General features: G+C 37.8%; 1 protein-coding gene across 1 annotated transcript; it reads right to left on the bottom strand.

Annotated features, from left to right (window-relative positions):
* Window positions 1-4,555: 4,555 nt before the first annotated feature.
* On the bottom strand, window positions 4,556-13,156 carry LOC111588408 (charged multivesicular body protein 4b-like). Its single transcript, XM_023298808.3, has 5 exons — window positions 12,807-13,156; window positions 8,414-8,591; window positions 7,834-7,948; window positions 7,479-7,599; window positions 4,556-7,363 (listed from the first exon to the last, which is right to left on the bottom strand). Exons 1-5 carry the CDS (start codon window positions 12,988-12,990, stop codon window positions 7,299-7,301), a joined length of 663 nt encoding a protein of 220 aa, XP_023154576.1. The 5' UTR covers window positions 12,991-13,156; the 3' UTR covers window positions 4,556-7,298.
* Between the last annotated feature and the right edge of the window lie 355 nt (window positions 13,157-13,511).

The raw sequence follows: 13,511 nt of genomic DNA, 5'->3' as shown, positions 1-13,511 counted from the left end.
CCATTTGGCGGAAAACACTGATCAACACACCATAATTTCTCAGCAAGCTACTGCTATTATATACTTAGTGTGTTTGTACCACTCTGTTTATACTGTTTATTCTTTTCTCACTGTGACATACTGTATATATTGCATTTTACAGCCTCTTTTGCACTTGTGGTTAAATGCTAAACTGCTATTCTTTGTCTCAGTACTTGTACTCTTTGAGGCCTGTGTTTGTTTCCCTTTAAACCAATCACAGTCGTCAAAGTCCAGGATGCAACAATGATGTCCCTGCAAAATAGTGATGTGAGGGAATTGTTTTGGTGGAACATTTGTATGCAGGGAGGGAAGTACAGTCATTAAAATGTTTGATTCACAGAAAAAAAGGAAGAAGAGCTGCATTATTACAAGATTCAAATCTTCAACTTTCAGCAAGTAATTTGCTGCTCAGAGGTTGCTGTTGTTCTTTCCTGTAGCCAAGAGGAATTAAAAGAAAAGTAAAAGACAGATAGTGTAATGAGAGGGAAAATGCTGTGTGAAATGTGTGGCAGAAACAGCAGACTTGTGCCCAAAGTCTAAATCCAGTGAGTCAAACTATAGTGGAGTTCACCCTTGACCTTTTGGACATAAACTTTCATCACATCATCATTTTATCCAAATTTGAAATTTCTGTAGAATTTTGTCATAATTAGTAAATATTTTTTTGAGTAAACAATGGGAGATTCCAGTTTTCTCAGCAACATTTAACACCAGTGTACTGTATTTTTTCATCTGTTTTTAAGTGTGAAAATAGCAAAGTCACAGAAAAAGAAAGGACAGTACAGAACAAAGCGTTTGATGCATTCATGTATTCAAACTGTGTGAAACAGTGAATAACAACTAAAGCAGAGGATTTAGCATTTCAAATGACTATACCAGTACAACATATCTTGAATCAACATAAGAATAAGAAGCACCTTTCACATGCAGAAATAATGAAGTAGTTAATAGTCAATCACAGTGATATACAGTGCTTTGAAAATCTGTATGCGTGTACTATGAATACCTGTTTTCCGAGCTAAACTCTAACCTTGTTGACTTTCTCAGTCACATCTCTCACAGCTACATACAGCCATGTAGCATGTTTTGCAGTAGGTCGATCCTGGTTCTTACTCAAATGACAGAAATCAACTGAAGTGGGCTTTGAGAACCAGTTAACACAACGACAAAACCTTTTTGTACACATTCAGAATTCTGTGACTAGTAATGAAGAAAAAATGATGAAGTAATGATGACACATCATTTTATCAAGTACTATGTTTGTGTACAGATTTGCAGTACAGGTACTTGACATATTCCACTTTTTAGAATACCGCACTTTAAGATAGGATATGGTAAAACTTTATTAATCCCAAAGGAAATTATTTACTTACTATGACCCAGGAACAGTTAATTAGCTTTACATTGTAAAGAGTTTTAACAATGTGCAGTATTTTCGTATAAACTAAGTTACATTCAAGGCAACATATCAAGTTTTTCACACTGAAAGGAACCTGAAACTAACACTGTTATGTTTAAAACCAGAGTTTTTGAGCATTGGATCTTTCTGGCACTTTTTTCTACCACAGCACACTTGTAATGTATCTACAAACAGCAATTAACTGAGAAAAGCATACAATAAGGTTTGGCTTCTTAGACTTTATCTGCAGCTGAAAATCACTTAAATGTCAAAAGATTTCATTCTGCATCGTCTCTCAACTGTTGCATTATTTCTGAGTTAAACAGTACAGATTTTTTCAACTTATAAACAATCAAAAACAGATTTTTTTTTAGAAACACAATAGTTTAAAATAAAGGCCCCAAAATAAAAACTTAAGGCAGCACAAGTGAACGCACCTGGTCACTGACATATGAATTGGGAAACCTGAGGTCTCTATAAAAAATGAAATACATCTGTGATTTCCAGTCAGTCTGATTGCATGAACACGGATGTAAAATGAACTGTGAACACCAGAAGCTTTTCCATTTTGGACCTATGGGATATGTATATCTGCATGTCTGCATCGTGGCTCAACAAGGGAAGGACTTGTCAGAGAATTGAAAAAATCTGATTGTGACATTTCACAATGATGGAGAAGGATGCAAGAAGATCAGAAAAAATGGTCAAAACACCATTGCAACAATAACTTGGGGGTTTGGAATGACTTGTAGTACCGCTAATCAGAGCTACAATGGTTGTCTTCCTAAAATGACGGCATTTGGAGTGCTCTGCTTTTACAATCCAGCTCTAAAAACAAGACTGCCATGTGCATTAGACTTAGCACTATGGTTATAAATGAAGATCAAATACTTTTTTGACAGCTTAGACAGTAACTTAAAAACTTTAGTGCTCTTCGGCACAACTGTAAACTTTGCTAAAGAAATTGAAAAAAAAAGCCTGATGAATATTGACAACACATTCTTTGGTCACTTGAGACCGAGCTAAATTTGTTGGCTCAGATGAGGACCAGTAACCTGGTGAGGACTACAACAGTGGATGTATAGTCCTGACAGTGAAGCACAAAGGAGGGAGCATAATCATTTGGGCCTGCATCAAGGCAAAAAGTGTTTGGGAGGATACATTTCAAATGGCTGTGGATAAACCAAATATAATGTTAGATGAGATGACTCCCAGTCTGCAGAAGCTTGAAGAAGAGGGATATTCAAGCATGATAACTATTCAAGCCCGCTGGCAAAATTACACAAGAGATTCTAGAGGAGAAGAAGAAAAAAAGAGAAGATCTAGCCAAGAATGTTGCCTGACTTAAATCCACAGAACGCCTTCAGGTTGTCTTAAAGAGGAGGGGAGTTCAATTCAACCTCTACAGCAAAGAGCAGCTAAAAATATTTTTCTCAAGAATAGCAGAACATTTAACACACTATTGTTCAATGTAATAGTAATGCAATTATTGTAAAGTGATATAATTCTGAGTCAGTTGACATTTAAGTGATTTTGAAACAAATAGCTCTGAGTATTACATGAAACAAAGAAAAAGTATACCCAAGCAAAGAAACGTAAAATATATTTCTTAAAAAACATACTTAATTCGATCTTGAAACTCATAAAATTCTGAAATATTTATACCTACAAGGAACCTTCACCAACATGGTTAATTGCAAGAGAGAAAATTAACAGCAGGACAGATGAAACCGAGAACTAGGGTGCACTTCGGAACAGCTCTAAGTGACAGTCAGACTACAGACTATGCCAGTGTTCTTTTTAGCCCTATCTGCACTTATTTTAATAAGGATTTTTACAAAAGCGCCTTCTTAGCAGCACATACAGTTAATAGGTGCATATGTGCATATTGTATTCGCTTTGAAAAACTAGTGTACATAACATAGAATTTATTAAACACATAAGAAATAATGACTTGTCTTACACTCAATATGATTTGTCTAGTCATGCAGGATTTCAAGGGACTAGCAACTTATAGTTAAACGTCACTACTTTTTTAGCTACTGGTTCATAGCAGTGAGTCGGGGAACATGATGGGTCAAAGAGCATCATAGAGGTTTATTATTCTTGATATGACTGCGTGGGAGGAAATTAATGTGGAACGAGTCCAACACCTGTCTACAATCAGAGACGTTATAAGGAACAGGCCGAAGGAGGAAGAAGTGGTTGACGCATGTCCTACCTCTCCTTTAAAAAAGCCAATCATCCGCTTTAGAATAGTCAAACCGGGAAAGATCCAGCAAATCATGTTGTTGCAGTGACTCAAGCACAGGATTGGGAAACTTTGAGCATGCATGGAAGTATGAAAAAATGCTTTTTAAACTCTATTTTGGGGGAAAGTCACCAGAATTTGTAAGCTTCTTTAGTCAGATTTGGCTGTTGAGTCTAAACGTGCCGTTTTTATATCTCAGTATTCACTGAAACTGCAGTTATGGCTCACTCTCCATTCATTTAGATGAAAACCTGAACTCAATAACCCAAAATAACTGCTTGTGGGTGTTATCAAGATGGGCACTAAGACTGTCCTGCAACTGTGTAGTGGATGGTGTCCAGATCCAAACCACTGTGATTCTACTAAGTCACATCTGCTCTAAATAGAAACCTAATAATGATCATATCCTACTAGTATGTCCCGCTTTACTAAGAAAATCATGTCACATATGCTAAAGACAAAACTATTTCTTATGACTTTAAATGCATGCAATGCATGTTAGCTGCAATCAGGCTCAGCAGCTAAGCTAATCACAACCCCTGAGACTGATCATATGTATGTCATATAAAATGTTATTCTGAATAGTAACTGCAAAAATGAACACATGTAGTGATGTAAAAAGTATATTAACTCACTCTGAAATGTAGTATAAAGGAGTAAATATACCTCAAACTCTATACTGCTGGGGTCAGGAGGCAATGAAATACTTCTGAGGGAACAGTTATGAGGGTTGTGACATGATTTTTTGTTGAGCACGACAATTCCTAAACCCAGAGTCCACCGCTAGCTGTACAGAACCAAGCTCCAGATGTTTGCCAACTGACAAAGACATGAAAGGAATACTCATTTCTCTATGCACAGATGCAAAGGTGCTGACACTCGTATTGAATCCCAATTTTATTAAGGTAAACCGTATACAGCCTCACATCAACAAGTCTCCAATCTCCAATGTCTGATCTCCTTGTCCAGCTCTGAGCAGAACTGGCTACAGGCCACACTGCATTTCAGCACAGCGGGAGAATATGAATGATACTTGAGGTAAACAGGAAAAATAAAAAGAATAACAAATGCTATAGGCATATGCATATTATTTTTTTTTTTATAAATGTCAGGATTGGGGTTGACCCATTCTTGAATATAGTGTAGGTTACTGTGCATTACAAAACTGAGGGGAAGTTGCCAATTTGCTTCTCATTTTACTTCACTGTTTATAGATCATGTGTAAATTAAAGTCTCAACCATCTGTTTGATTGACAATCAACCCCAATTCATCCATTACAAACCTGTCTGCTACCAGAAAGAGGGAAGACCAGCCATAAATGGTGGTGCAGGAAGTCGAGTTTATACTCTCATGTCATGGTTTTATCACAAAGACGTGCCGTAGTTGTCGCTCAATGTTTAAATCAATTTAGTACTACAGGCGAGTCAAGTGCAAATTAAAAAAAGCAAAAAAATCATCTCACCATCGCAATTTGACTGAATCTTCACAAGAGGTCACTGTGTCAAAAGGCTGAAAAAACATCACACACTCACACCCGTCATCTTTAAATTCAACCCATGTAGGAGTTTCTCAGGTTTTGTCACTGGTAAACCACAGACGGGCCAGGCGTTGGCGGTGTCAGGCACGAGCAATTTCATTTTCACCAACAGAGGCCTTCCAAGGTGTTCTAATGTGCCATCTGGCAGCCATACTGGAGTAATCAGTAGATTGTATGAACTGTCACAACATTAAAGAGCAGCTTTATCTGTGATTTTTTTCAGACTTTGCCTTGGAAATGGATTGAATTTGTACTAATCAGTCAGATTTTATTTTAAGATAATCTCATATTCATCTCGTGTCATTTAGCTGTACAGATAGTTGTTTTAGGAATTAGATTCTGACAACAACCAAAAATGTGTGCTCTGGGGCCGTTCCAGACTAATGGTGAGGTAATGAATGGTAATGGTAATGACCTTGGTTCAAGAACTGCACTCAAACATAAATGAAATTCCATTTACCTCCATTGTATTGGGGTAAAGACAGAAGTATTAAAAACAAACGCTGTAAAACTAAAGAAACTGAATGGGACTAGAGGAAAGTGGGCACACTTGTTCCACGCACATGCTTGGGCTACTTTTTATACGTTCCTTATAGGGTTCCTCAAGTGACCTAGTGTTGTACCTTTAAACATATAATGCACCTGGAGAACTTATGAAGCCTGGTCCCAGTAGAAGCAGCAGAGGCAGCTCTATCCTAAATTTAAGTCTCTAATATGAAACATAAAACATGAATTAGAGCACTGATAACAGGGTTGCTGTCAATGTTTCTGACCGATAAATACTGATTACGTTGCGACAGTTATTTAACTAAACCTGCGTCTTTAAACAGCAGCACAGGTCGGTGATTTCTGAATGAGTTGTCTTGTAGAGAAAGTAGTTTTACTGCTGCTCTAAGGAAAGGAGAAGCAGCCAGTCAGAACTGCCCACTTTGGCAGGTTTGAGCTTGTTCTTCTAAGACGGACTTGGCTTCAAAATTCCAGACACAAAAGAATTTGGAAAAATGATTCCAAGTAAGGCAGTGGTTCACAACACAATTCAAAGACTTAATCAGGAAGTCATTATTTTCTTAAATGAATTGCATTTTTTCCTAAATTTTTTCCTTGTTTTTTGTGAAACGTTGGATAATTGTTGCTCCTAAAAGGTGGCGTTTGCGATTGTGGCGGAAAAGTTGTTAGTTAGCATGTTGCGCTAGTTAGCACGTGTCAGATTTGCTGCCCCTCTCGAACTCACTGAGTAGAAAATCCTTTTACAATCATGCCTGCCTGTAAATTACTGTTTTACTGAAAAAAAAGCTTCTCCTCAAATTTTTATTTGTAGTTTAACTGATTACATCCAGAGTTTCTCCTGATGAGTAACAACTTTTCAGCAAGAGATACGACTGACAGAGGGACTGAACCCTGTTTCTGTTTTTACCACAACAGTAGCATTTCCTCATTATGTAGTTTAACAGTGGCATTTCAAAAACAAAGTCCTACACATTTATTATTAAGATTTTTTTTTGCTGCTGTTGGTATTCAGCAGAAATGGGTTGTTGTCATCTTTGTAAAAGAGCAGAGATGACAACACAGGAAGCAGAAAAATGGCTAAGTCATGTTGTCTTTCTGTTTTTGCTTTTCCCCCTCACACATCTGTTGATTCCTTACATTCCTTCCAGAAACAAGCCTCGTCCTGTTCCTCCACACACACCCCCTCCCTAGAAGTATGCACCTAAGTGCTCATTCATGCACTCTTTTTACTTACAAAGAGAACTGATATAAATAACCGCAGGCTGCTAGGCATGGCATTTTCGTTCCATACTCTATGCCCTTTAGAAACAGAGGAGTGAACAGCTGGAGCAAAGAGATTCATTCTGTCAGCAATAATCACAAGAGAAAAGCCTGGGTTCGTTTCATTTGGAGTCAGCAAACGTGTGCACAAGTGCATACTTTGGGGTTGGGGTATGGTTAGATATCGGGATGAAGGCTTTAAGACAGAGCAGCATGCCAGCAGCCAGCTCAGCAGCCCAGAGTCCCTGTCTCTCTTCCAGGTGTCTGTTAACAGAGAGACAGACAGGAGGGGGAAGCTAGCTAGCAAACAGGGCAAGCTAGCTCAGTTAGCCGCCCAGGCCTCGAGGTCCGCCATGTCGTCCTCGTCTTCCTCCACCTTCTTCTTGGCTAAACACGGAGCATACAGAAAGAAAATATGGCAATTAATTCACATGTAAAGTAGATATTAGTGACGTGAGTAAAACTGAACTCAGCTCGGTTCTGTTTACACATAACGTCGTACCTGGTCTAGATGGAAGTGATGTAGATGGTACGCTTGGCAGATCTTCTGTCCCTTCGATTTCCAGAAGATTTTTGTCCAGCTCTTCCTGTTCCAGCTCCTCCAGCTCGGCCATAAGCTCATCCTAAACACAAACACAGGCGACGTCTAGTCAGGATCTCAACATCTTATTTACTATTTGATATGTCTTGAAGTCAATTGTTAAAAATGTATTATTTCAACCAGATATTATCAGTTGTGCCTCACTCTTCGAATCAGATGGATGTACAAGCACCAAAAAGGGAGGTCAAACTTCAAATTCAGACTTCCCAAAGGTTTTGTAGATACCATGTTTTTCTAAATTTTTCTTTCTTCTCACCTCGTCATAGTCTTCCCCAAAGCCAATTGGTCTGGAAATGACATCTGAGATTTCCTGGGCCACTTCCTGTTGTTCTGTGATATCCGCCATCAGATCGTCTACTTTGTCGATGTCCCTGTGAAATGGAAAAACAGAGCGAGATGATATAAGTAACTGAATAAACAGAAACATGACTGTGTGCCACCCACTAAAAGAAAAACATTAATAATATCTATCTCTATTGCAAACTGAGAAGACTGTCAGTAACTAAAAAGTAGGTATCTTCCAGAACCATAGTACAACTCAACATTAACGGATAAACTACTACAAAAGAAAGGGGAATACTGAAAGGAAGAAGAGCAAAAATGGGGAAATAAAGAGAAAAAAAAGCTGTGGAAAGAAGGGACAGTAAAAACAAGCGTATAAGAAAATTAGAAGTAACATGCAGAGATAAACTAAAAAAAAGATAGCAAAATAACAGAAAACTGGCATAAATAAACTACAACCGAAGAATTAAGGTGTTTTGCATTAATGATACAGTAACACATTTACCCTCTTAAAGTTATCAAACCTCTAACTTGTTTCTAAATGTTTTTCTTACATGTTTTCGTGTGCAGCCTTCATTGCTTTGGCAGCGTAGCCCATGTTCTTGAGCACTTCTGTGTTGGTGTTTGCGTTCTCTAAAGCCTCCCGCTGGAACTCGATGGTAGACAGCGTCCCGTCAATCTGAGCCAGCTGCTTCTCGTAACGCTTTTTCCTTTTCAAAGCCTGCAGAGCCGCTGGACAGAAAGAGAAAGGGTGACAAGAAGTTAGTTCAGACGTTTTACTGCAAAATTGCTCACTAATATCCTATTTAAAGTGTCAGGTGGAGCAGCACACTTGTGGCTCATTTCTTCACTATGCTATTTTTATACATCTATTTTTGCCAGACGAGCCTGGACCTCTAAAGTGTAGCTTTCACTTAAAAAAAAGTGTATAAATGCGTGACAAGAAATAACATTTAATGTAAGAATGTGTTACTAGTAAGAAAGGTAATTGATTGTTTAATTGTATAATGTGCATTTAAGTATGTTTTTTTGTCATGGACAGACATTATTATTTGATATTTATTTTGAACTCCTATTAATTTTACCCCTATAAAAATAAACCTGTGGTTCCTAATAAAAATATTCTGGCCAAGGTAGTATTTAAAATATGAATATTTCAGTTATTGACAGACAAAAACAGATAATTAAGCAGCACCCAAATACAAGTTACAAACATAAAATACAAAATTTGGGAACTGCTGGGTAAATTACTATTCTGTAGTGAAAATAAGTAAACCTCTACATCAACAGATTAAAAAAATGAGCTTTCTTAAAATACCAATGTATTGCTACTCTGTTTTATTTAATAAATAAAAACTTTAATTGAACAATAATTATGGAATGTGTAAGACTACGGGCCGGCCTAAAATCCACGGATCAATTAGCATCACAAGCCACAGCGCAACCAGAAAACAAAGTAGTGTGCAGTGGTCTTTTAGCATTTCATTCCAACACAGCAGCAGCTTGCTTTGTGATGAGCCACAGTGAACTGTTTGCATGTTGAAATACAGCATTCTCCTAATGAAGCACGATTCACTTAATCTGATAAAATCCTGTCTGAGCCAAATCTCCGCATGCAGGCGCAGTGTGCTTTAATCAGACTGTTTTAGATTTGTCCCTGACTTCCATCTCATCAAGCTCACAAAAGTCCCATCTGAACTACTTGGGAAAGCAAAATGTTTGGGAATCCAGAAGTAGCTGTTATATAGGCAGAGAGGTCAAAAGTGTTAAGCTCTATAAATAGTCTGTGGAAACACACTAAAACAGGTCGTAGTTTAAAGCACAACACTGGGTATTCCCCTTTGTTGCTGACATGGAAAATCACCTCCTTAAGGCAACCAGTGAAACTTATAACTGACCTAAACCTGCTGAGTCATGCAGGAGGGGAAGGAGTGATAAGCCAACAAGAGACAACCCTGTATGGTATGTGTTCCTGCATTACAGTTTTATTTTACAGTCTGTATTAGATTGTGTAACAGAAGTTAGACTGAAGTGAAAGTGATGGGAAGTTAACAATCTGGGTTGTGCATTAAAAATATTTGCTGCTTGCTGTCTCCCTCTGGAGCAGCAACAGGTAACTGGAATGATTTGTGAACCACAGCAAAGATGGCGTCGCTCTGGAAAGTTCAGTGGCAGCCGGCGTGCTTTGAAAATAATGCTTTTTGGATAGAAATAATATATTATTTGCTGCATTTCACTGCAACACTTATAATAGCTATGTGTCACAACTAAGCACAAATTAGCTCAGTTTCTGAAGCAAAGGTCAACCTGTATTAGCCATTAGATTATTCTTAGTCACTTAAACTGAAAAAGGCCTCTGTAAACACGTACCCCAAAGTGATTTATTTTGAGTTGTGTGAAGTGATTTAAAGCAGGCACTTCCCACATTTTCGCACCAATTTTGTCCAAAAAAAACATCACAGAAGCCTCCAAAAATACAGGTTGCATAATCACAAAACACCTTTTTCATCCACATTGCTCTACAATTTCACATCTATAACAAAGTGAAATGTGCATAAAAAAAATTACTGCAATGAAGACAGAGACAGACCACTAATAAATGGAATTCTGGGTTTGATTAACCAATAAGATGGGCTTGAGTTTAAAAATTTGAAAAAATGGGTGAAGATGAACATAAAACTCAACAGGTATTTGTTTACAACTTGATACCTGTCATGTAATGAATAGGCACATGTTCTAATTATTATTTATCATTCACATATCCAGGCTGCTACAGATTGATTAACATTTTTACCAGCCGTCCAGCTCAATAACACTTAGCGTCCACTGTGTCCAAGGCTGCCAAATATCAATGCTACACACATGCAAAAACAACTTTAGAAATCTACTTTGTGGTTGTTCTGGTCCACCAGGAGCCAGATGGCGGATGACAGTTCCAGTTTGATCAGATTATATCAGCACCTGGGCCTATTCCTAGACTGATAACATTATTACCCCGCATCACACAAATCATTATGAGATTATGTAGGTTGCAGAGCTTCAATCAGACCGCCCCCTTCAATCTCACAGAGTCAACTGATTCTGTGACCCTTTGTTTTTCCTGTGCTCCTTTCCAACGTCCACTTATAACTACAGGCTGTTTTATTGGCTGCTGCTTCTGTGAGCATAGCAGTAAAACTGTAGAAATGAAAAGCAGTAAAAATAAACCTATCAGCACCACCGTGTAGATTCTCTTATCATGTAAGGCTTGGTGCGTTTATTATGAGGAATTCTCGTAACGTGCATTATCGTTCACCCAAGAGCTAGAGTGCAGCAATTTATTGGATGAAGTATGTGGAAAATCAGGTTTCAGGTTAAAAACAGGTATACCTTCCTGTTAAAAATGGGCAGGAGATGAGCTCACAGTGCTAGCGTTCAGAATGTTTCTGCTATGTTGTTTTTCCTAAAAAGGATCTGGAGCCACATGACAGACATCCCAGCAACCACAGCTGGAAAGATGGCTGTATCAAATATATATTTACCAACCAGGCAAGTGACAGTGATCAGAACTTGTGGCTAGTCTGGTCTCTCAATATAAAAGGTATGCTAGAGGGAACATAAAAGCTACCTGTCTTAAATAATGTCATTTTGATATTTTATTGGGCAATTAATTGATTTATAATGTGTAAATATAAACAAAGAATGATCAGTGGCAACACAAGTGAATACTGCCATCTGTAAATGCATTTACTGTTGACAAATTACTCCATATGATGACATGCACAGAACTGAAGGGCAAGTTATATTTCAGAAAACTACAACTACTGATTATTTCCATTGTCAATTATTATACCTACTGATCAAATAGTTGGTAATTCCTGTTTTTTGGTCATAAAATGTTGAAAAATGTCAATTTTCTTGAAGCCCAAAATGACTTACAGATGTATTCAGATTAGAAAATTTTGACTTTCTACTTACAAAAATTACGCAAATTGACTAATCAACCATTAAAATAGTTGGTGATTAACGTAACAGTGGGTAATTAATGGATTAAGAAGAAATGGATGTTCTATTTTACCCTTTCTTTACACATTTTTTTAAGCTAAACCTTTCCTAAGTTGGTTTCTGAAAACCACCTATCTATTGTGAAAATAACACTAATATTTAGCTGTGTAAGAAATTATTAAGTAATACATTATGGTATAAAAATAACAGATCCAAAATACCTATCTCACAGACATCAAGCGAGAAAATAGTGTGGAAAATCTTTAAATTGTGACTAGCTGCTAGCTAAATACTGATTGCTACAAGAATCCTTAAGATTCAGGAAATACCTTGAACACAGCCATATTATACAACTCCTCATCTACACTATTTTTTAAAAGATAAACCAGGATTTCATAACACAGAAAAACAAATACCTGAGCTCTGTTTGCTGATTATAAAGATAACATATGAGAAGCACAAACCGAGGCTTGTTTAATTCAGAGTAAACACAACTAGGAGTTGTAAAAACACAATATGGAGAAACGGTGAGACAACATGAAGTAAATACAGCACAAAACCATAACACCGTGTTGATATTAAAAGCATTACTAAGCCACATTTACGTAGAAAGTTTAATAATGTCGCTAAGCGCACGTCCCAAGTCGGTTTCTTGAAATTTGTGTTTAATTTTGGCAAACGTTTAAAACGTTGTAGCTAAGTCAACACGTCAAAAAATCTCTTTTCATCTTTTTCATAGCTTAATATGTTTCACTGCGGTTGTTTTAGTGTTAACACTGCGCTGCCCTTAAATAGATATTTAAAAATGGAGTCGTGTGGCCGTGAGGACAGACTTGAGCACAGGTAGGAAGCCCGTCAACTTCGCTGTTCCTTGTCCTAAGTTAGCCTGCAGGCTAACCGACAATTTACACAGCGGTTTGACTTTCTCCGTCAAACTGCGCACTTTAAGCGACTTTTCCTCACCTCGTTTGTTTTTCGTGCCATTCTTCTTCGCCGTCATGAGCTCGTGGTCGATTTTCTTCTCTAGAAAGTCCTGTTTTTTGGCCAACATCTCCTCCGTCTCTCTGAGTTTCTGGATAGCCTCCTGGGGTGTCGGCGATTTCCCACCCTTACCCCCGCCACCGAAAAGTTTAAGGAAGCCTGACATTTTGCTATTAAATGTAAACAGTAACTGGTGTGATAACCGTACTCAACCCGCCGGGACTTCGTGTTACCGAACAGATAATTGTTAAATCGCCCGGTTCCCGTCAACTACCGTCGCCGAGCTGGAGAGCTGCTGCCGCCGCTGTTGTTGTTTTTGTCTCTTCTTCCGCCTTTCCAGCCAGAACTCGTGATGTCATTACGTCAGCGCTCGTACGTGACTCATGCGTGTGACGTACTGTTAGGGGATTTCACCGATGAGCAAATATTTCCTACGTTTAGTGTTAGTGTTTCTATTTTTAGCTGCGAAATCTGAATATATCTTAAGTTTCTTGTTTTTTGAATCATACTTCAATATTATTAAAGTTTTTGCAATTATTTCTACAAACAGATTGTTTTTTGCACAGATTTTTAGGCAGCCACCACCGAGCCAAAAACTATTTTACCCCAATGAACTATTTTAGTCTAATAAAACAGCCCTGCAATAACTTAAGTCTTAATGAAAATTATAGTTTGGGGCTTTTGAAA

Source organism: Amphiprion ocellaris, chromosome 5 (assembly GCF_022539595.1).
Source record: "Amphiprion ocellaris isolate individual 3 ecotype Okinawa chromosome 5, ASM2253959v1, whole genome shotgun sequence".
NCBI lineage: Eukaryota > Metazoa > Chordata > Actinopteri > Pomacentridae > Amphiprion > Amphiprion ocellaris.
The sequence above is the reverse complement of the archived record's forward strand: the minus strand, read 5'-3'. Positions and strand labels throughout refer to the sequence as shown.

Coding starts and splice junctions, on each gene's coding strand:
- LOC111588408 (XM_023298808.3), bottom strand. CDS start 12,990: ATGTCAGGCTTCCTTAAACTTTTCGGTGGCGGGGGTAAGGGTGGGAAA. Junction 7,949..8,413: donor AAGGCTGCACACGAAAACAT/GTAAGAAAAACA, acceptor TCCATTTCACAG/GGACATCGACAAAGTAGACG. Junction 7,600..7,833: donor TTGGGGAAGACTATGACGAG/GTGAGAAGAAAG, acceptor GTTTGTGTTTAG/GATGAGCTTATGGCCGAGCT.